The sequence below is a fragment of the Leptodactylus fuscus genome, chromosome 4 (assembly GCF_031893055.1).
Source record: "Leptodactylus fuscus isolate aLepFus1 chromosome 4, aLepFus1.hap2, whole genome shotgun sequence".
Lineage (NCBI taxonomy): Eukaryota > Metazoa > Chordata > Amphibia > Anura > Leptodactylidae > Leptodactylus > Leptodactylus fuscus.
The window spans coordinates 27,370,068-27,394,427 of record NC_134268.1 but is presented as its reverse complement, the minus strand read 5'-3'; the positions used below and the strand labels follow the sequence as shown (position 1 = coordinate 27,394,427).

Genomic DNA, 24,360 nt, shown 5'->3' with positions numbered 1-24,360 from the left:
TTACGGTAATTTTTATTTTGTATTGTGTTGTCGGGGGTGGGGCTATAACCTTTAATAACGGCGTTTTATTCGTGTATTATTTTATTTTATTTTTTTAATTATTTTATTTTCATTATTTTAAACTTTTTTATTATATATATATATATATATATATATATATATATATATATATATATATTATTTTTTTTTTCAGATTGTGTCCTCATAAGGTCATAAGAGATCTTTGAGGACATCTGATCACTTTTTTTTTGTTAGGGAGGCTGATTTCTCCTGTAACTGCGGCTGGTACATTTAGCCTCAGTTGCAGGAGGAATCCAGCCTCCTGCACACTGTTCTTTACACTTACAGAGCTGATCTGGGTCCTGTAGGATCCAGCAGCTGTTGTAAGACACTGAGCCAGCGATCGAGAAGGCAGGGAAGGGAATAAACCTTCCCTGCCTTCTCTCTGGGAGCTCTGGCTGAAGTTACAGCCGGCTCCCAGTTTCAGCAGCTGCACGATCTCCGTGCAGCTACTGTGTTCTGACTGGACGTACCGGTACGTCCTGTCAGAACTAGGCAACCACTTCCCGGTCGTTTATAGTCTATGGGCGGTCCGTAAGTGGTTAATACAAATTTTCCAAAATCGCCACCCAAGAATCATTTTTATATACCTCAGTCATTTCATACTCCAGAGTATAATATTTGGAGACCCAGGGGAGATGCTTAAATGTAATGAGCGGTAATACTCACCTTCCCTCACATCTCATGGTCTTCCTTGCGATGTCCAGTGTTCTTTCTTGCATGTCTTCTGGCCTCTTCTGGCCTCCTGGGTGACATCAGTGGTCCTGGGTCACTGCTGAGGCCTGTGATTGGAGCTCAGTGGTCATGTGGGGCATGTTTATATCAAGGAACTTGCATTAGGAGGGTAATGATCTCTTGACAGGATGGTGGACAGTCTATATAGCAGATATATCAGTGTGTAGAGCAAGGATAAGGATTTATGATACGTAGACTCCCAGATGTAGTAGCACAGCAACATTGTTGATACGGCTGGGAAAGGCAGTCCACCAAGTCCAACCTATGGACTCTAGATTTTAAGGACACGTTGATCTAGGGTTTTTATACTGACTGCCAGATTGGAGACGGGAAGGAATTTTTCCCCCTGAAATGGGACAATTGGCATGAGCCTCATGGGGTTTTTTTTGCCTTCCCCTGGATCAACACTGCAGGGGATTGTAGGATTATAGGTTGGACTTGATGGACTGATGTCTTCATCCAACCTCATCTACTATGATACTATGTATAATCCTACCCTTTTAATCCAGAGGAGGACAAGCAGTCTTTGGCCTAGGAGCCCCCGAGTTTATGGTGCGACTGCTGCAACCCTTATAGCTACTCCACTGGTCCAGTCTGAACTCCACCTAGTACGTTAAACATCAGTGATTATTGTTCCATCTATAGGCCTAAACAGCTGTTTTATGTATAGTCTGGTCTAGGATATTAGTCACTGTTCACATTACTATCAATAACCTTTTAATATCTGTAAATATTATTTTACTCTTCAGTTCTGACTATTTTCTGCTAATGTTACCTATTACAGTTAATAGGAGGAGTCCGGCTTTATCAGACATTGGACTCTTCATACAAGATGTCAGCGTGACCCAATCTGTTACCGCATCTGGAAACCGGTATACCATCACTATAACCCCATATAATTGTGGATACAACTTGCCACTTTTTGCTGCTGGATTTGCAGAGGTAGGTAATGGGGTGCACAGATTTTTTATGTAATGAGTAGCCTATAATGTAATATAAAAACCTACAGCTACAGTTTTTTTTATGAAAAGATGAACAAGTAGAGATGAGCGAGTACTATTCGAAACGGCCGTTTTGAATAGCACGGACCCATAGAAATGAATGGAAGCAGCTGGCACGCAGACTTTGCCGGTGGCTAGCCGCTTAACCCCCTGCGTACCGACTGCATCCATTCATTCCTATGGGTGCGTGCTATTCGAAACGGGAGTTTAGAATAGTACTCGCTCATCTCTAATGAACAGTCCTTTAATATATATGTGAAATGTACAGCTGAAGGTGTAGCAACACACCCATATACCTTGGGAGTCTCCCAAATTTTATAGGGTTGATGCCAACAAAATATTTATCCATTATCCATAGAATAGAGAATAAATACCTGATCGTAGGGATGTGACCACTGAGAATGTGAGGTTGAGCCAGGTTGGGTGTAGGTATGTCACGTGAACAGTGCTCTCATTCACTTCAATGGGAGCACTTGACATAGCTGAGTGCTGTACTTCGGCTATCCATTGAAGTGAATATGGGCGCAAGTTTGTTTGTCCACCAAGTGACACATCTACAGTCAGGCTGAATTCACAATGGGATCCAACCATCCCCTATTTTTGGGATCGATGGGAGATGACCCCGATCAATCAGGCACTTATCCTCTGGATAGAGAGTATTTTTTGTGGCTTAACCCCTGCCATCACCTGTACATTGTATAGAAGGCACCTGGCAGAAACACAACCTTATTATTTTTTTTTATTTTGTAATGGATTTTTTTTTTTTTTTTAAATCCCTGAAACAGTGCATTGTAGGAATTATTCACCATGGTTGGAGACTGGTCGCCCCGTGTCACTGACTATTTCACCAGATGTCTGGACAGGGTTCTAGCTATAGGAGGTGCAGAGGTAGCAATCACTACTGGGTCCTGGGGCCTTAGGAGACCAAAGGCCATTCCCTGTTGTCCCACCAGCGGCACAAGGCCCGTATTGTGCCGCTGTTGGGATTAAGGGAAAACAGATTATCTACCTAATCATCCATTCCCTGTCATCCTACCAGAGGCACAATACAGGCCTTATGCCACTGTTGGGACTAAGGGAAAACAGATTATCTACATAATCATCCATTCTACGACATAAGAGGACACCAATATTTTAGATAGGACATGGTAATTGGGACCCTGTTACATATTTCAAATTGGGGCCCACGGAGCTTCACGCTATGCTATGGTTTCTATAAGGTGGGTGTCTACAGGCCGGTGACTATCTGATACTAATTCTTATTATTTCCTCCTTTATTTTACAATTTATCCATACTATATTTTTTGTATAGGATGTTCTGAACAGATCAGACTCAGCGATCTATACAACATCATCTTGGACACAAAATGCATTGATCCAGATAAATCGGACCCAGGCAGCGTCCCCTCCCATTGGAGGAACATTCAGTATTCAAGCTTATGGAAGAGAAATCAATGGTACGGTTATATCTCAGTCATCATTAATTTTTTTGGAATTGGAAGGGAGTCTATCATCATCACTACAAAAATCACTTTTAAGACACTTATATGTTGTTGTAGGGGCTGTTACTCACATACCATAAAAGCTTTTCTAATGTCAAAGTATTTATATCATTTTATTCCATATACAAATGAGCTGTTTGGTGCACTTGGGGGTTGGCCAGGCCTCTGCCCTTTGTGGTCATTGCATGGCAATATTTCCATTTTCAAAGTAGTACTAAGCCGCAGCCACATAAGCAAATGGATATCATGGACCTCTAGCCCATTATATCTGACACATTTCTTCCAGGAGAAGAATGGGCCAGAGATTTTCCTGAAGAACCCAAATGTGACAAATCAAGTCCATAGAATTGGAGCCATTCCAATAGAGAAGCTCTTCGTTATGGCTCCTAGAGAGGCCTAGGAGAGAAGGAGGGGGGTAGAGTCCACTTGCACAGCCATTTTCCCAGCTCGTGGCTGAAGACACCTTCCCATGACACTCTCTTTGCAGCTCGTGAAGGCTGAAACACGAGATTGACTCTAGCATTCCCATGCAGATGCGAACAACGGAGACCCTATCCAGTTAAAAAGCAGTTACCTACGGAAACCTGTGGACCGAATAAACTGTAATGGGGTCCACCGCGTTTCCACCCAATTTCCATTGGTTTTGAATGACTTTTCTTTGCGCTGATTTTAAGTGGAATCTACGACGGACTCTCCTACGGAGCCTCGAACGCTGATGTGAATCCATTGACTTCCCCACCATCATCACAGCACTACTGAATCCCTCCTGAGGTCCCAACGTAGGAGAGCAGTGGCACTGATCTCCTGCCTCGAGACTGCAAATAATGGCAACACCCAGTGACTAAATATCAGCTCCATACACAAGTAATCTAGTAACTGTAGTATACAATGAACAATAGATTTGCAGTAGTGTAAGCCTCGGGGGATATTGATGCACCTCACACAGGTTGCAAACCTTAAGACCAGCCATGGTAACTGGTAAGACCAATGTCAATCACCAATAATCATTTTCTTTTGCTTGTTTTACAGATCTCCGTGTAGACATCTCTGACGCTGATCTGAAATATGCGTTACAGACCATTCCAGAGTTGGGCCAAATTTCCATAATTTCAAGTTATGGAACGTGTAGAGGACACACATGGCAAATAAAGTTCTTAACAGCAACAGGATACCAGCCGCTGTTACAGGTATACAGGTTTTTTTTTTTGTCTGTATGAAGCTCCTACCATTTTATGGCCCTTAGATCTTCTTGATTAATAGTATTAGTGTATGTGCTTATTCACACTGCACGGTTCTCCAGCCATGCACTACACATTGTTTTAATGACCCTGTAGACATAAATGGAGCTATTCACACAAGCGTTATTTTGACGGCCAGTGTGACAAACCCGAGAAAATAATAGAACATGTCGTATATTGGGCTGTTTTCACAGATTCCTCAATAGACTCAACTCTATAAGCTACATTAGGTGTGGCCATTATATTACATGGGGGCACTTTGGGGCCATTATAGCATATGTGGGGCCCTGTGGCACCATTATCTTACATGTGGAGCTCTGTTTAGGCAATCATAGTATATTGTGGAGTCATTATATTACATGGGGGCAGTCTGGGGGCTGTTACCGTATATACTTGAGTATAAGCCGAACCAAATATAAGCCGAGGCCCCTAATTTTACCACAAAAAACTGGGAAAACTTATTGACTCGAGTATAAGCCGAGGGGGGAAATGCAGCAGCTACTGGAAAATTTCAAAAATTAAAATGGTCGGAGTTTTTGGGTGCAGTAGATGCTGTGTGCTTGGAAAGGGGAGGGGGTGTTTTGGTTGTCTGTCTGCCCCTTCCCTGAGCTTGAGGACTGTTTCCCCCCCCCCCCCAACACTTGGAATTCAGCCTGGCTGACTATAGGGGATCTGCAGTGCTCCTATTAACCCCTTCCTGACGGAACAGGAGCACTGCAGATCCCCTATATTCAGTAGACCGGGCACTGTCAGACACGGGATACCTAATGTGTATGTGTTTCGCAGTAATTTTCTACTTTTATATGTATTCTAGGGAAAGGAGTGATTTAGAACTTTTATTTTTTTTATTTTTTTTTTAAATATTTTTTTTTTCCACTATTTTATGGGAGATTCTATACATTGATATTGTGGCTGGTCATAGACCACCCCCTTCCCCTAAAAAAAAAAAAAAAAAGACTCGCGTATAAGCCGAGGGGGGGATTTTTCAGCACAAAAATTTGGCTGAAAAATTTGGCTTATACTCGAGTATATACGAGTATATATTACATGTGAGGGCCATTATATTACATGTGGATAATAAGTGATAAGTAATCACTACTTTGTGGGTACTTGTTTAGGATATTTTCTCATTATGGGGTACTTTGCTTTAAAAGGTTGAGAAACACTGGTCTAGAAGGTCCTGTTGACCTTGATATATACACAGTATATACATCACTCATTGTACTCAGAGCAGGCAGAATTTAAGAGATGGAATTGTGCTAGGGTCGGAAGTGGGGAGAAGAAATGTAGGGCTTCCTCAAATAAGCTGCTTGAAGACAATCAAGAAAACCAAACTTTTAGAAAAGTTGCCCTTGTCATCTTTTCCTCATGGATTTGCTTCTCTAGTCTGCAAATTTCATTTACTTTATTAATCCAATGGTCAATCGTTGATGGCTTGGTCCTCCAACGTAAGGGGATAAGTAGGTTTGCAGCCATTATTGGAAATGTAGGCAGATCATTCCTCCTAGGCGTGAAGGCAGAGTTGGGTAGCCTAAAGGATAGCGTGAAATATTAGTAGAGTAGATGTGATTCATTTAAAAGCTAGATCTCTCTAAAAAGTCTGGATGAATGGCCATTACCACCAAATTGGGATCATGTTTCCCTTATCTCCCCCAAAACTCAAAAATCCGACATATCAGGGTTAATTGAATGCACCCTTACCATCTTGTAAGTTACGGTACTTTTATGAATTTGAGTCAGCGTTAACTTTTTTAATCTCCGAGTCCACAATTCTGACCCCGATTCTACATCCCTGCTTTGTATCATTATATCAAATGAATTCATTGCTATTGTACTATTACTTTTGACATAATTGCCAAAAACATGTGGAAGAATGAAATGAATGTTGCTCTGTAGTCAATTCCTTGGTATCCATAGCTTGGTGTAAGAGGAATAACCATTATATCATTCAGTGCCTCTGATATCCAAGTGGGGGGGGGGGGACAGCTCCTGCTGCAGCCAGTTGCCTTTACAGCCACAGTCAGGTTTGAGAGAAGGAAGTTTTCTGCACTTAGTTATTTTTTTTTATAAATATCACAGTAATATTCATAGATTTCATGTCCTTCAACACAGTCACATGATTTAAAGACGGTATCTACGTCTAAACCATCTGTTTTACTTAGATCAATAGTTCCAAGGTAACCGGTGTAAATGCTGCAGTGACCGCAATAAAAGCAACCAATGGTGGCCTGTTTCGTCAGCACCTGCTTGGAGATTTGGTGAGAACACCCAACAAAAAGCCACAGGTATGGAAAATTTACATCATTTTTATGTAAATACAATGTATTATAATCACTGATACTTACTAAGATGTGGCTCAAAATGGAAAATACATGCCTGCTCATATGTGCGTGTATATATGGTAATAAAAGGACTATGTGTTGGAAGGCACAATGTCTATGTGGTGGGTGCAATCTAAAGTTGTCCAGATACCTTCAATCATTGTCAGCCAAGCTATTTCTCCCAAGTCCTCCTTACACATGTAGGCTTGTCCCCGCCTAATCCTTCATTTGGTTGACATAATCCATGGCGCAAAGCCAGAACACCAGATGGTATGTTCAGGCAAGCTGACTTATATGGTGCTGTCACCCCTAGACACGTGCACTATACTCTCCATCGACTTGCTGACCATGTTTATCTTCTATGGCCATCTTAAGGCACCAGACAATGTACACCTACTAGAGTTGAGCGATCGTGTTTGGAAAAGATGGGATGCCGATCGGCGATCGAGAAAATTTCACGATTGCCATCGGAATTCCGAACACAATCTTTTTAGGTGGGATTGAGATCAGTGATTATTTCCCACAATGCTTTGCTACTGGCCAAGCATTGTGGGAAAAGCTAACAATATTAGCCTTCACACTGAGTATACGCTCCACTCATTCCATAGGAATGAATGGAAGCAGCCGGCACACAGCCTTAACTCCCTGCGCGCCGGCTACATCCATTCATTCTAATGGGAGACTAGCTAACATCTCTAGTAGCTACTTACCTGCAGAGATGGCTGGTCCGGTGCCCGGTGTTCTCATTCTTCTTCGCCTCGCTGGCCCCGCCTTTCAGGTTAGTGTTTAAAGAACTAGGAAGAAGGCGGGGCTTGTGGCTTAGGAGAGTGTAGGCAGGTACAGGGTGGGGAGACGTGACGTCTCCCCTCCCAGTACCTGCCCACACTCTCCTAACCCGCCCACACTCTCCCAACCTGTGAGGCAGGGGCAGCGAGGCGAAGAAGAATGAGGACACCGGGCACTGGACCAGCCATCTCTGCAGGTAAGTGGACACCAGGGGGGACTAAGTAGCCAGAGGATTAAAAAAAATCTTCTGGCTACTTAGTGATTCACTACACAGCGTGGATTCTAACAATTAAAGCGTTCAATTGTTAGATTCCATGCTGTATAGTGAATAGGATTGTTTTTAAAATCCGATCTCCGATTAGTAAAAAAATCCCATTGACTTGCATTGGGATTGGAATTGGGATCGAGATCGGGTTCAAATGAAAAATGATCGGAAATCAGATTTTAAAATCGATCCTGAAAAGTCAAGATCGGCTCAACCCCAACACCTACTCATTCTTGAGACTTACCGTAAGGCTAAGTTCACATGGGGTATTTTGGTCAGGATTTTGAGGCCATATCCACCTCAAAATCCTGACCAAAAAGACGGCTCCCATTGAAATCAACCTGAGGCCTCTGTCTCAGGTTCCGGACCAAAAAACCCCATGTGCACCTGGACTAAGAGTAAGTTCACACGGGGTTTTTTGAACCGGAATCTGAGACGGAGACCGCCTCAAGTATCGGTCCAAAATACGGGAGCTGCGACTGGATGCCGGTGCATTTGGGAGGGAGTGTCTTCAGGCGGATGTCGTGAAAATCCTGACCAAAAAGCTCTGTGTGAACTTACCCTTATACTAATAATAAACTTACCAGAAATAAGACATCTCAGTAACTTCTGATTGAATAGTCATTTTTGGAGTGGAGAATTATTATTTTCTAACAATAAATCTCTGCTTTCTACTTTATAGGTGGAGGTCTACATAAATGGGATTCCTTCTAAGTGTTCTGGAAACTGTGACTACACCTGGGATCCTGTACAGACACCAGCTATCTATTCTATCAGTACAGGTAATGGCGGACACAAAGATTTTATCGACTTTGTAATAACATTTTTTAAAGTGAACTGTTGTAATATGTTATTCAAAAGTGGACTTCCCCTTTAAGAGCAGTGCATTACGACAGCCAAGAGCAATATGTTAATGACAATTCTCATTATATTTCCAGATGTCAGTGGAGATAATAAGATACTGATAATAAACGGGACTGGATTTTCTAACAGCACTGGCAATGACACAACCTATGTGACCATTGGAAACTACTCTTGCACCATTCTTGCCCTCACTGGTAAGTTAAACTTCACCACATAGAGGAAAATAATTTCCATTAAAGAAACTGTCACAAGATAACCCATTACATTTGGCCGTTATGGACATACATAAAGTGGGACTCCTATTCAAGACCCTCTTCATCAGCCAGAATGTAAATACATTCAGTAAGAGTACTCTGCAGCTCCCGCTGATACTTGGCCTGACCTTGTATTACACAGTCATCTATTTATTGGAATGGACAGCATGTAATACTACAGTCATGGCCAAAAGTATTGAGAATGACAGAAATATTATATTTTCACATGATCTGCTGGCCTCTGGTTTTTTATGTGTGTTTGCCAGATGTTTTCATCACATACAGAAATATAATTGCAATCATATTATGAGTAACTAAAGCTTATAATGACAGTTAGAATGAGTTAATGCAGCACGTCAATATTTGCAGTGTTGCCCCTTCTTCTTCAGGACCTCTGCAATTCTCCCTGCCATGCTCTCAATCAACTTCTGGACCAAATCCTGACTGATAGCAGTCCATTCTTGCACAATCAATGCTTGCATTTTGTCAGAATTTGTGGGTTTTTGTTTGTCCACCCGTCTCTTGATGATTGACCACAAGTTCTCAATGGGATTAAGATCTGGGGAGTTTCCAGGCCATGGACCCAAAATCTCTATGTTTTGTTCCCTGAGCCATTTAGTTATCACCTTTTCTTTATGGCAAGGTGCTCCATCATGCTGGAAAAGGCATTGTTGATCGCAAACCGCTCTTGGACGGTTGGGAGAAGTTGATCTTGGAGGACATTCTGGTCCCATTCTTTATTCATGGCTGTGTTTTTAGGCAAGACTGTGAGAGAGCCGATTCCCTTGGCTGAGAAGCAACCCCACACATGAATGGTTTCAGGATGCTTTACAGGTGGCATGAGACAAGACTGGTGGTAGCGCTCACCTTGTCTTCTCCGAATAAGCTGTTTTCCAGATGTCCGAAACAATCGAAAAGGGGATTCATCAGAGAAAATGACTTTACCCCAGTCCTCAGCAGTCCACTCCCTGTACCTTTTGCAGAATATCAGTCTGTCCCTGATGTTTTTTCTGGAGAGAAGTGGCTTCTTTGCTGCCCTCCTTGAGACCAGGCCTTGCTCCAAGAGTCTCCGCCTCACAGTGCGTGCAGATGCGCTCACACCTGCCTGCTGCCATTCCTGAGCAAGCTCTGCACTGCTGGTAGCCCGATTCCGCAGCTGAAACACTTTTAAGAGATGGTCCTGGTGCTTGCTGGTCTTTCTTGGGCGCCCTGGAGCCTTTTTGCCAACAATGGAACCTCTCTGCTTGAAGTTCTTGAGGATGCGATAGATTGTTGACTGAGGTGCAATCTTTCTAGCTGCAATGCTCTTCCCTGTTAGGCCATTTTTGTGCAGTGCAATGATGACTGCACGTGTTTCTTTAGAGATAACCATGGTTAACAGAAGAGAAACAATGATGCCAAGCACCAGCCTCCTTTTAAAGTGTCCAGTGGTGCCATTCTTACTTAATCATGACAGATTCATCTCCAGCCCTGTTCTCATCAACACCCACACCTGTGTTAATGGAGCAATCACTGAAACGATGCTAGCTGGTCCTTTTAAGGCAGGGCTGCAATGATGTTGAATTGTGTTTTGGGGGATAAAGTTCATTTTCTAGGCAAATATTGACTTTGCAAGTAATTGCTGTTAAGCTGATCACTCTTTATAACATTCTGGAGTATATCCTTACCACGACACATAAGACTGACCCCCACAATCACAGGCTTCAAGAAGGCCCTGAAGACTCACCTATTCAGGAAGGCCTACAACCTCCAATAACACTATCACCGCACCCCCATCTGTACAGTCTCCCCCTCTCCTTCTGTCTCTACCCCCTTCCCTCATAGATTGTAAGCCCTCGCGAGCAGGGCCCTCTACCCCACTGTGCCAGTCGGTCATTGTTAGCATTATATCTACCTGTATATTCTGTGTATTGTATGTAACCCCCAAATGTAAAGCACCATGGAATTAATGGTGCTATATAAATAATAATAATAATAATAATAATAATAATAATAATAATATGCAAATTACCATTAGAAAAACTGAAACATTAGACTTTGTAAAAATTAATATTTGTATCATTCTCAAAACTTTTGGCCATGACTGTACTTTTCTCCTGAAGTGGCCACTAGTGTGTAAATTATGTTGTCAGATGCCACAATCAACTGATCACCAGTGTTTTTTTTTAAATAAGGAATTGGGTTGTTGAGGCAACCCCTTAATACCCTTATACAGACCATCACTCATTATATGTGTTATTTGCTCAATGTAACCCATTTTGTTCTTATTTTGTGTGTATTTTATATGTAGACAATGAGATCCGATGTCAAGTTCAGAAAGCAAGTGCTGGAACGTACCCGATCAGTGTGTACATTGCAGAAGTGGGATTTGCAGCATCATATGGCGGATTCTTGACTTTTACTTATCAGATCACAGTCTCTTTTATCACACCTTCATCCGGAAGCCGCGCAGGTACTTAAGTAGACCCTTTATTTATTTATTTATTTAGTTTAGACAACTTTTTTGTTTTTTACTATTAAACACCACCCTTAACTTGACATACAGTCCTGCTTCTGAGCATTAACATTGGAAATATCCTTCCTTTCTAGGAGGCACACCGATCACAATTCATGGCTCTGGGTTTAGTGGGGACTCCGAGGTAAAACTTGGTGGCAGTGGATGTGCCGTGGTCTTTGCCAATCTGACGGTGATTGAATGCCTGACCTCTGTGGTAAGTTCATTTCATGCATGTTATTGTATCAGTATTGTTTTTGTTGAGTCTCAATGGGGCCACTTAAGTATATTGAATGATAGTCAAATTTAAAGATAGAGACTCGAGTCAATGATACGTTCAACACAGAGACACATTGAACCTGGGTAGAAGCATAAGTTTATTGTATACATCATGTCTTCTTATACCAATTCTCAGTAGGCGTATATGGGTGTGTCATTGAGTAATCATTAACTCGGTAGGCATATATGGGTGTGTCATTGAGTAATCATTAACCATTAGGATTCGGCAATTTCCATGCATAAGTATTACAAGAATATTATTACAAGAATATTATATGAATATCCTATGAATATTCTAACTATTCCTCTTACTCACGCTAGATGGCCAGAGGTTACGTCAGTTCGTGGCTATCCTTACTGTGTGGCTACCAAAGTCTATTTTGACATGGGTTTTTCCATTAGTCTCATCTTAAGCAATTTTATTACCGTCTTATCACTTTATTATGATCTGGTTTATTATGGGGTGCAGCATTCTGTCTGCACATATTCAGATTAATATGGAAGATGGGTCCGGCTGACCCGGAGAGATGCATGCTACAAGCTTAAAGGGGTTGTCCCATCACAAGGATCCTATCTATACTGCTTGTTAATGTGGATGTAAGACTTTTCCTAAATACACTGCTTCAGCAAAACTGCTTTGTTTGTCCACTATCTTACTTTATTCAATTCATTGTTGACACAGCCCTTGACTTATCTGCTCAAAAGTCAAGTGATGTATCTGCTGCTCTCAGAGGAGGGGGGGGAGGGGCTAAGTGCAGGGAGCGAGCCTGTATATCTAGCTATTCCTGTTTCTGCACCACGTGACCTAGCTTCCTGCTATCAGATAGGGGAGAGGAGCTGCTTTCATTTCTGAACTCGTCTTCTGTTCTCCCAGTTATCAGGCTAGCTAATTCAATTGTGTTCATTATGGCAGAGACAGGCAGTCTCTGTATGTAACACAGAATGGAGTTGCTCCTGCCTGTACTCCATAGTCCAATATTGTGTTATTTGAGGACCTTTGATGACATCAAAGGCCCTTCAGCTGCCCCATAGGATCACGCTATGCGGTGGGCGGAGCTACACACTAATTTGGAGGGGGAGCTAAACGGCAGGTGTCATATGAAACCCCGCCCACCAAATGACGCAAGAAACCAGGAAGAAAGAAGATTTTACAGCAGTGAAGACTGACGAGTATGCGACGTGGGAATACCCTTTAAGTATTATTTAAGGGGTTTTTTTAAGGGATGAAGTTGGCAAGGTATATATATTTTTTGTAATTTTTTGTTGTGTCAAATCATAGTTTACTAATGTCAGATTTAAAAGGGTATTCCCACCTATGGTTATGCCCTAAATGTCTGCAAGATGCCTACAGTTCCTACATCTAGGTATCTTCCATAGAGATGGATAGAAAGAACTCATAAGTGGCCACATCTTAATTCATTCTCCATCTGGATATGGATATGAGGGGTCACCTCATTAGGAAGGATATGGATCAGGGATCCCTGCTCTGGAGATTGGACTGCATCTCTGAGACTTTTATGACATATTGTATGGGTTTGTGCTGCACCCCAGAACCAGCGGGAAGAGGAGAATTGGAATAATAGCTGCAAACTTGGTTGTCTTCTTGCTGTCAATCCTCCTGCAGAGCCTGGGGCGATGGCGTGGTGGACGGGCTGTGTAGATGTTAACCCTGGATGTTTCCTGTCTCTATTAACATGAAGATACAAATAAGTTAGTCCTGTGTCCACTTGTGTGGCATAAATTGTTGGAATGGCAGTACCTTTGTACACTCTACTGAGGATTCCTAAGACGTTTCTTGGGTGATTCAATGTTAATGTCCAATTTCTGGACTCTGGATATCCCTCTGTCTGCCCAAGCTCTGTAGGCCTTCCTGGTCTATGTACTTCAGTCTTCCCTGAGATATTAAGACATTTATGAAAGGTTCCTCACCAGCAACCAGTGGTGGATGTCTCACTGGTAGAAACATCTCCAGCAAACTTTGGGGACCCAATGGTCAGTGGTGGCCTTTTCCAAACATCTCAGCCACTAGCTTGATCTAAAGAACCTACTCTCTCAACTCCTAACACACTATCCCCTAACCACAACCACTTCTAAGAGAGGGGATGGCTAGGTTTCTAGAAAATGCTGAGGGGATGTCACTCCAATGTACAGTGACACTGAAGAGTTGTACTAAAATGATATTTGTCTACAGTAATATAATATATCTGTTCAGTAGAACCATAGAGGGTGTAGATCTTGTGGCAAATGTTTAATATATGGCCATATATTATTTTTTTCAGGGACCAGAAGGCTTTGCTGATGTGTTTGTTTTGAAAAATGGACTCAACGGGACCTTACGAAATGCTTTCAATTTTACCTCTGACTCAGCCCCCACCATCACTGGAATCAGCCCAAGTACCAGCAGTGTTTTGGGTAATACAACCCTGACCATTTCAGGGAATAACTTCCAAAATCAGTCAGCGGACAATGCTGTATTTCTTGGGAATAAACCGTGTGAGGTTCTGGACTGGACTCCAACCAGTATAACATGTCTTCTGCCTGCACTTCCTCCAGGGAAGTACAACGTCCTGGTACAAGTCGGAAACTGGGGATTTGCCATATCCAGGTATTTATGTTCATTTTATTATGTGATATCTGTTGGTTTACTTGTGAAGATGATTATAGTTATCCTGAATGTCAGCATTGGAGTTTCGGCAGACTTCACCAGTTGATGACACACTTACCATAAAGGAATATCAATACTGTAGGAAGTGACTGCAAAATCACATCCATAGCAAAGTAAATTGGATTTTATGACCTAGATATGAATGATATTTAGAACCATGGGTTATAGGTCCAATGGATATAGTGTGTCCATGTTTTTCGTAGTCAACCATTTACTCAAGACCTACAGGGCAAAATCTGTGGCCATCTCAGTATTCCCTTTCTGACTACATCTAATAATGGGGTTCATTAGTTTGGACAACCCCAGGAAGAAGGCAACCACTGCATGTATGGGTATATAGGCAATATAAGTTAATGAAGGGTCTCCTCCTAAAGCTGATTATATGCTATAGCTGAACAGCTATGTCTCTACATCCCATACACTTGCACATTTGGACAAGCATGTTTATGTTCTGAATGAGTTGAGGGGAGAAAGCCACTACCGGGCACCAACACCCGCCTGTTTTCTGATGATCATGCATGTTGAAATCTAACACCTCAATCCTTCTCTCTCCCACAGTAGCGGATTATAATATGGACGGCTGCAGCTAATATTCTCATAAGCAAGGGAACATGAGAAGAATATGCAAATCTGTCTCCCAAGATGTAAACAGGGAGACAGTGCCTCTGTTATGCTGGGGCAGCATTATAGTGTGGACAGTGTGTGCCTACCCCAAGTAGTGAGGGATCCTGCTGCTGGTGGGGGCCTCAGTCTTCATACAGCCCAGGGCCCTTCCTAATAAATTTGCCCCTGCTCCCTCATCATTATCAGGAGGTCCTCATGCATATTACCTGCCTCCCTCACAGATACTAACAGTTGTCTTCCTATCCCAGCACTACTGAACCAGGAGAAACAGTGCCACCATGGCCCATGGGATATATCTGGTATTGCATCCTCATTCAATGCATATACATTTTTGCACCAATTATAGTGCAGTGAAGGGATCGCCGTGTAGTAAATGAGTAGTGTAGTGAAGGGATTGGCGGACGTATTATACATTGCCATTGTTTTGTTGCAGCATGGGCAGTGATGCCTCAGTTGAATATATTCTGAAAGTGAACAGCATCTCCCCACAATATGGATCCCTGTATGGAGGTTCTCGAGTCACACTGACCGGAGCCGGGTTCAGTCTGGACCCCAATGAAAATCAAGTACAAATAGGTAAAGTATTAATCATATTAGTTCCTGGGAAAGCTGGGTAACAGAGTGTGGCTCAGTACATCTCCCCAGGGGATTATCATCCAACTTTTTCCAGAGCTGAATTGCTTCTTCAATGTTCTTAATGTGTAATAAATGTTTCCCATCTTATAGATATTACATTATATACATTTATTATATTCTAGGCTCCCTACCATGCAACGTCTCGGTCAGTTCAGCCAATGAGATGATCTGTGTGATTCAAAGACCTGGCACAGTATATACGGTAACAAATGATGGAAAAGATTCCGGTGAGTTGGACAACAAAGCTTTTTTTTGAGGATAATGATAAATGAGACCGTGTGGTTCTTGGCATGGCTATAATATAATAAATCTGCACATTATTACCCAGACATCCCCCATAAGTGATGGCAAAATCATCAGACTACCATGACGTCACCAGAAAATTTCGCTATGTAAAAAGGTTTCAACTAGCCCTATGATCATTGCAAAGTTTGACTGTTTTTCTGATGACTTGGAACTAGAGATGAGCAAACTGGTTCAGATCGCACTGGATTCAACTTTAATTCTCTAAAGTTTTCGGCTTCAACCCAAAACTTTGGGGGTTTGTCAATTGCAAACAGAAAATGAAATTATTATACTCTGAAATGTGGGAATATATTAGGTGAAGACTTGGGGTTGGTGTAAAGAAGTAACAACCAATTATACTCGCTTTCCCTCACCTCTTCTGGCCTCTTCTGGCTTCCTGGGTGATGTCATGCGCCCTGGGGTTACTGCTGAGGCCTGTGACTGGGCCTCAGCGGTCACATGGTAAGCTCCGTGCAAGGAGGCCTGAAGAGGACCCAGAGATGTCGCAAGGAGGCCCAGAAGAGCTGAGGGAAGGAAAGTATACTGTATATACTCGAGTATAAGCCGACCTGAATATAAGCCGAGGCCCCTAATTTTACCACAAAAAACTGGGAAAACTTATTGACTCGAGTATAAGCCGAGGGGGGAAATGCAGCAGCTACTGGAAAATTTCAAAAATTAAAATGGTCGGAGTTTTTGGGTGCAGTAGTTGCTGGTGCTGGGGAAGGGGAGGGGATGTTTTGGTTGCCTGTCTGCCCCTTCCTTGAGGACTGAGGTTTTTTTTTCCCTCACTTGGAATTCAGTCTGGCTGACTATAGGGGATCTGCAGCGCTCCTATTAACCCCTTCCCGACGGAACAGGAGCACTGCAGATCCCCTATATTCAGTAGACCGAGCACTGTCAGACACAGGGATACCTAATGTGTTTGTGTTTCACAGTCATTTTCTACTTTTATATGTATTCTAGGGAAAGGAGGGATTTACAACTTTTATTTACTTTATTTTTTTATTATATTTTTTTTAAAGCTTCTTTTTTTTGACTATTTTATGGGAGATTCTATACATTACTATTGCGGCTGGTCAAAATTTTTGTTTTCTTTGCTTGACTCGAGTATAAGCCGAGGGGGGCTTATTCAGCACAAAAACTGTGCTGAAAAATTCGGCTTATACTCGAGTATATACGGTAGCTGTTTGTTATTTTTTTACACCTTCCCGGTTGCCTCCACCTATTATACTGTGAAGTCTGAATAGACCCCAGAGTATAATCATTTCGCTTCTGGTTGTATCCTAATAAAGTGGACTAGGAAGCCGACTTACCCGAACCCAAAATGAAATGAATTTTTAGACATTCACTTTTCCTTACTTGGAATATTTCTTCTCATTGATGTTTTGGCACAATAATACCCAAAAACTTACCTCACGGCTGTGCTATTATTATGTTTTTGTCAAGGCTACACGCTTTTTTAGGTACAGTGTTTTTTTGTACTCAAAATACATCTACAGTCTACAGATTTGCTCTGACTTGCTGGCAATGTATTCCTTGTGTACTGCAGCTGTACAGTACGTAGTCCAGGCCTTAGTTGCACAACTCCATTGACAGACCATTTCTGCAACCACAGTCATGTACTAGTCACATAATTGTCTGTGTAGACCCTTTATGTGCTGACTTTCTGCTTGATATAGTTCACATTGAGACATTGATATAATATTATATTATATATTATACTGTATATTGATTGTACATTATGCATTGATTAATAATTGTACATTTTCTTTAGTGTACGGCACTGGTTACGCCTGGTCTCCATCAAGCCTGGTGATATCTCCCGGAGACAGTGTACTTTGGCAATGGAAACCTCAGCCATTCATCACGGGTATTGGATACAGAGTATTCTCAGTGTCGAATCCTGGAAACTTCACCTATGATGGAATTGCCTTCAACAGTGGAGATCGTGTGCCCTCAGGTCTGTACCCATTCTAGCAGTAGTTTAATATCGTGCAGGGGTTATTTTCGTGATAATTTTCATTCATTTGGAGACTATATTGTAGGATAGTGTTCACTAACACCCTATGGCCGGTTTCACACTGGGTTTTTTGGTGGAGGCCGCCTCAGTTTCTGGACCATAAAACGGGTATCTACGACTGGATGCCGGTGCTGTATACTAGCATCCAGTCGTGCACTCCGCTCTGGATTAGGCCCAATGAATTGTCCTAGTCGGGAGGAGGGAGTGTCTTCACTCTGAAAAATTAGCATGTTGCTGCTTTTTTCCGGGAGCCGGAACAAACGGCTCCTGGAAAAAAGAACTGACCGGCTCCCATTGATTTCAATGGGAGCTGTTTTTTGGTCAGGATTTTGAGGCGGATACGGCCTCAAAATCCTGAACAAAATACCCGTGTGAACTCATCCTATGATTAAGGGTACATTCACATCTGCGCCAAGTGTTCATCTGTTGTAGATCCGTCACACAACAAAAAAGTGCTGCAAGCCCAACTTTTTCATCTAGTGATTTCCATTAAGAAAGTGTACACCCAACAGACTGCCTTATAGTTAATGGGGTCCCTCAGACTCCATTCATTTCTGTTATTTTTGATGTCCGTTGACTTTTTTATTTTTATTTTATACTTTTGGTCCTCCGATGGACAAGAAGAATGTAGAACAAAACACATGTATGAACCTAGCAGAAGCATATAATTATTATTGGTAATAAGCTTACAGATAAATGGCCTCCTGAATTTGCTCAAATTGGCATTTAGATCCAATTTGTTGCAAATAAATTCAGTACTAATGTAAGGGAATTGCTTGGACAGCAATTCCCCAGTAACTGTTTGAACCCTGAGATGGGACACAAGAGACAGTGAGCCCTAAGATGAAGCCCCCAACTTTCCCTTCCTATTGCCAGGCTCTATCCTATGTAATAGGCGGCAACCACAAAGACAGTCCCTCCCTGTATAGGTGAGACACAAAATACAGACAAGATGGAACAACAAGAAAGACAGGTTCAGACACTTACTGAGGCTGCTGCATCATCCCCAGCTGTTTCTGCACCTTATAAGGTCAAGATGCTACTCCTGGATCGTTTCTCAGGGGACCGTGAAAAATTTGAAAGTTTCAGGGAGTCTTGTCGCTTGTACTTCCGTGTTGATCCACAAGCTTGGGCCCCTAAACTCTCTCCTGACGCTGATGAGTGGTCTGATTTGGAAAAAAAAAATTAAGTCTCTAGGTTCTATTTATGCTGAGCCAGACCAAATTGTGCTTGCGGAATCTCAACTCCTTACCATGCGGCAGGGAAAACGCTCTGCTGAGGAGTATTGCGCAGAGTTCCGTAAGTACAGTGTAACGGCAGGTTGGTGTGAGTCAGCTCTAAAGGCTCACTTTAAGCAAGGCTTGCTATTATGTAAGGGAATTGCTTGGACAGCAATTCCCCAGTAACTGTTTGAACCCTGGGACGGGACACAAGAGACAGTGAGCCCTAAGCTGAAGCCCCCAACTTTCCCTTCCTATTGCCAGGCCCTATCCTATGTAATAGGCGGCAACCACGAAGACAGTCTCTCCCTGTATAGGTGAGACACAAAACACAGACAAGACAGAACAACAAGAAAGAGAGGTCAGCTAGCCAAGGGTTAGTAACAGTCGAGCGATGCAGTGCCAAATCGGAGTCCAAAGAATAGTCAGTGAGGAAAGCCAAAGGTCAAGGATAATAAAGCAAGCAAAATAGTGACAGTACAGAGCGAGTATGCACAAGGCAATAGCAAGCATAGGTGTGAATGAGAGATGAGGTTAAATAGGGAGGAAGAACCTGCCCATGGAGTTGACAGGAAGGCAGGCCCTCAATCACAGGGAAAGGCCAGATTAACCATTAGAGGAGCAGAGACAAACAAGGGCAGAAGACGGGTGTGGTGCAAATACAATCACAGAACTAGAGCCGTGTTCACACAGTGCGACCAAAAACTTTAAGCCATGAACCAAACTGCACACGCCTCCTGCGCCGTAGCACGCCAGCAGAAGGCGGTGCAGAGACCCGAACAGACAGAGATGTTACAACTAATCAAAAATTCCTTGACTCTTCTGAAAAGTTGTTTATTGGACTCTTTGGATATATACCTATATATATATATATATATATATATATATATATATATATATATTATACCACCTGATGTTAGGTTCATACCTTCATCTTGCTTTCCATTCTTCTAGTCTATAGAGAGGACCAAAAGAATGGAAAAACGAACACCAGATCTGATAAATGATGGAACCCATTGACTATAATGGGGTATGTCACGTGTCCATTTTTTTTTTTTAACTGAAACCACCAAATGAAAAAGTCTGACTTGCAACTGCGATGTAGTGTCCAAACAGAGACTCCGACACAGTTGTGAACCCAGACTTACCTGTAAGCCGATTGCAGATATCAGTGGCTGGTTTTCATCGTGGTTGGGGGTTTATTCTTGGTCATTGAAATTAAGTGAGCGACCGAGAGTTAGTGATTCTTGGCGGACAAATTCCAAAGATTTCAGATTTGCTCTACTTAAATGTAATCTAATAGACAGTAAGATGCATATTTTAAGATGAAAGAGGGCTCCCTTATCTACTGTCATATTGTACTGGAGTACACCTAGTGGCACTTCCTTGAAAGCTCATTTTTTTGGGATGGGGTGCCTTACATGACAGCTCATTGACCTGAAAACTCTACGTAGTAGAACGATACTGATAATGTTTTCTTTCTTAAGGTGTCTTTTCGTATCAGTTCACATCTCCGGGTACTTATTACTACAGCAGTGGATATGTTAATGATGGCAACTCCATAGTTATGCAAGGAGTGGTCAATGTAGTCCCCATCGGTGACCAGAGCAGTCCAGTGCGCGTGTATCTTGGAAGAATGGAGGCCACCTATGCTTCTGGTAAGTCAACATAATATACAGTCTTGAGCATTAGACTTTAGAGGCCTAGTGGATAAACTTTGATAAGTGCCGCATTGGGCTAATGGGTTATGATTAGTGAATGGTCAGGGGTCCAATGTGGGTTTCAAGTTTTGTTACGACTAGTTGGTATTATGTACTCCGAATTGCGGTACATATTAAGGCCTCCACTGTTCCACCTTTGTAAATGATCTTTACTCTTTGTCTAGAAAGTCCCCTTGGGTTGTGGACAGTACATGAGATTATAATATGGCTATGTTTTACTCACTGATTCTGAGATCGAAGGGCTCGTAGCTCTGTTTTAGTGTTATATCCTCTAGTGTGATGACTTGTCCGAGCGATTTGCAATCATTTTCTTTGAAGGGAATAAAGCCGCCATCCAATAAGAACATTCACTGTCATAAATTGGTTGTCAATGGTGTTTCCACAGCTCCAGTTCTTTCCGCATCACCAAGTGCCTGCGTCACACCAGATCCGAAGTGCCCACAATTCACCTCTCCAGCTGCCAGTAACACAAGTTTTTGGTTTGGATTCTCCGAGTGTTATTCTCCTGTTATTACCGACATTACACCAAATTCTGGAACAATGCATGACTCAATAACCATCACGGGAATCGGGTTCAGTAACCTCACATGTGCCAACCAGGTATACAACCTTATCAGTGCGCTTACAATATTAGAATTGATACCAACTGTGATAAATGACCATAGTGCTAGGTTTATGACTTGTTCTTTTTTGGGATTTTATTCTACTTTTTTCTCTTGGCTTTTTTTTGTGCAGTTTTTCCCCTATAAGGCCGGGGCCGTCCGTAGAGGTATAATAGAGACAGAAAGTCAACAGAGGAAGCTTGGACAAGCTCTGCGGAAAAAAACATGAGCTTTTTGGCTTCCGCTCGCTATGTGGGGCCTTCCAAATCTTACTGACTTCCTGTTTCCTATAGAAGGACCATGGGCCATAGACACAGTGGTCTGAAGCAGATCCTTATGACTGCCGTGGTAGAGTTTTCTAGGCGTGCTCTGTGACCTGGCAGAGTTCGTTGGATAGAGAGGGAGTAGATAAGCTGTGAAATCCTTTATTGTGACTGGTGGATTCTGTCCCCAATGGGACTGTAGTGGCAGACCGGAGTCCGCAGATAGTCAGGCATTGTACTCAGCTTCTCTTTGGTAGTTCCATAGTGATGAAAGAAGTGGAATTGTACTATACAACCTTCTGCTCTATCAGTTTCCCCTATCAAGTACATAGGGGATAATTTGTAATCCCCAGATTAGCCCTTTAAAATGGACCTTTCACCACTTCCACCAACTCCAGCCCTTTGCATTATTTATTTTGCATTGATTCCAGTAAAAAAAAAAAATCCTCTAGTCTCCATCATTCCTGAACAATCAATGCTGTTAGTTTCAGCACAATCTCTGCTGTCAAGTGGGTGGACCGTATCTGTGCAATTCAGCCCGGTACACCTGACAGTGAGGAGCATATTTGGTGCAGAAACTAACTGCACTGATTGCTGAGAAACAATAGGGGCTAGAGAATAAATTCCAACTGCACCAGAATCAGTGGAGCTGTGTCTATTGAAGAATGCAAAAAGTTTGAGTTGTTGGAGGAGATGAAAGGTCCACTTTAATCACATTGTACTATAGACATATACAGTCATATACAGATAGGGGGAAGTAGATCAAAATTGGTGCCAGGAAAGTGAAGCTGTTTCCCCAAATCATCCATCAGGTCTGTTTTTTTCATTTTCTCGAGGGTCTTTGAAAATTGCTGAGCCAGATTGTCATGGGAAATTTTGATACATATTCCCAATACTGTAAAGTTCTATGAAATCAGTTATTTGTGGTTCAAAATTCTCTTTTCTTGTGTCTTCTTACCTCAGGTCTCAGTGGGCAGGTATCCCTGTGTTGTGTCTTCTGCTGACAAGAATTCGCTTACATGTCGCCTGGATCCCCAGAACTCAATGGATATTGGGGTTGCACAAATGGTGTCACTTACTGTAAATAACCTGGGCAATGCTGTAAACTCTTTACAAAATGAAATGGATAGGAGATTCGCCCTACTACCCCACATGGACTATATCTCTCCAGTCAACGGGTCAACAACAGGATCCACTAGAATTACTATACACGGGTCCGGGTTCATAAATGTAAATGGTAGTGTCGCAGTGACGGGGTTAGGCTGTAACATTGTATCTGTGAATTACACAGATATTGTATGTGACACTCTATCCAGTTATTCACGCAGTGTTAATTTTGGGGTCACAGTGAAGGGAATCTCGGCCCGGTGCATTGGATCCTGCAGCTTTACCTATTCCAGTGCACTTACACCACAAGTATCCAATGTTTACCCAGCTCAGGTTGGAAACACTTCCACCACCATCTACATCAGTGGTCTTGGCTTTGGCGCAGACGTTAATGATGTAGTTGTTTATGTCGGTGGCACAAAATTATATGTAGTAAATGTCAATGACACATATATAACATGCACCATAGACCCCATCCCTGCCGGGAACTATCCGGTCACAGTTACTGTACTAAGTAAAGGCTTGGCTCAGGGGTATTTCACCCTGACCAGTCCTGCTGTAGCCGCCCTCTTGACACCTTCTGGAAGTGTTTTAGGTGGAACTCTTCTACTCATACAAGGGAATGGATTTCATCCTGTTAACACCACAGTGCAAGTAGGCGGGGAGCCATGTCCAGTTACAGCAGTTACTCCGGGCAGTCTCCAGTGCATTACTCCTCCCAGCACCATTGCTAAAAATACAAGTGTGACCATCCGTATACCATCTGCTTCTTACCCATCAATCAACTTCATCTACTCCGAAGCCGACACCCCAACAATAACTTCAATTCTTCCAAACACAGGTAAGACTTTTTGTCAGTATTGGTAAATCATTGTACAAGTCTGAAACTTTTCTTATTTTAGCATATACTGTACATGGAGCACCAACGTTTTACACTTGGGTTTGGATTTACATGTCAGATCCTGAATCTTGTTCTTTGTGTTGTTTCTCAGGACCATCAGGAACCAACATCACAGTGTTCGGTTCAGGTTTTGGTTTGGATGCCTCAAAAATGACCGTGACCATTGGTAACGCCACATGTGCTATCTTAGCGGCGTCTGATAGCCAGCTGAACTGCACTGTCGGAGATCACTGGGGCGGCACGTTCCCTGTTTCATTCCAGAATATGAAGGGATTTGCAAGATCCAGTGTAATATTCACCTATGAACTTAGTCTGGCTGCTGTCTCTCCAAATCAAGGTGAGTTTAGTTCTGCCAAAGCTGGCGACCTCCAGTAAGACCACCATTGCAGGTAGATAAGATAAGATAATCCTTTAATAGTCCCACAATGGGGAAATTTCAGTGATACAGTTTCATAGATGGTACAGTAGTATATAACAAGAGAGAAACACATGATGTTGATAATACAGCCCGACC

The 24,360-nt window shown here is 42.4% G+C and overlaps 1 protein-coding gene across 1 annotated transcript in view; it reads left to right on the top strand.

The window, feature by feature from the left end:
- The window catches only part of LOC142200143 (fibrocystin-L-like), a 95,388-nt gene that overhangs the window by 31,733 nt on the left and 39,295 nt on the right, over positions 1-24,360 (top strand). Inside the window, exons 24-39 of the mRNA XM_075270293.1 lie at positions 1,580-1,737; positions 3,109-3,253; positions 4,328-4,485; positions 6,699-6,821; positions 8,591-8,690; positions 8,847-8,966; positions 11,317-11,478; positions 11,616-11,737; positions 14,079-14,404; positions 15,522-15,664; positions 15,847-15,951; positions 17,787-17,972; positions 20,740-20,910; positions 21,359-21,573; positions 22,802-23,786; positions 23,938-24,183. Of these exons, the coding sequence (XP_075126394.1) occupies positions 1,580-1,737; positions 3,109-3,253; positions 4,328-4,485; positions 6,699-6,821; positions 8,591-8,690; positions 8,847-8,966; positions 11,317-11,478; positions 11,616-11,737; positions 14,079-14,404; positions 15,522-15,664; positions 15,847-15,951; positions 17,787-17,972; positions 20,740-20,910; positions 21,359-21,573; positions 22,802-23,786; positions 23,938-24,183 (3,465 nt within the window). The remainder of the gene's footprint in view (positions 1-1,579; positions 1,738-3,108; positions 3,254-4,327; positions 4,486-6,698; positions 6,822-8,590; positions 8,691-8,846; positions 8,967-11,316; positions 11,479-11,615; positions 11,738-14,078; positions 14,405-15,521; positions 15,665-15,846; positions 15,952-17,786; positions 17,973-20,739; positions 20,911-21,358; positions 21,574-22,801; positions 23,787-23,937; positions 24,184-24,360) is intronic.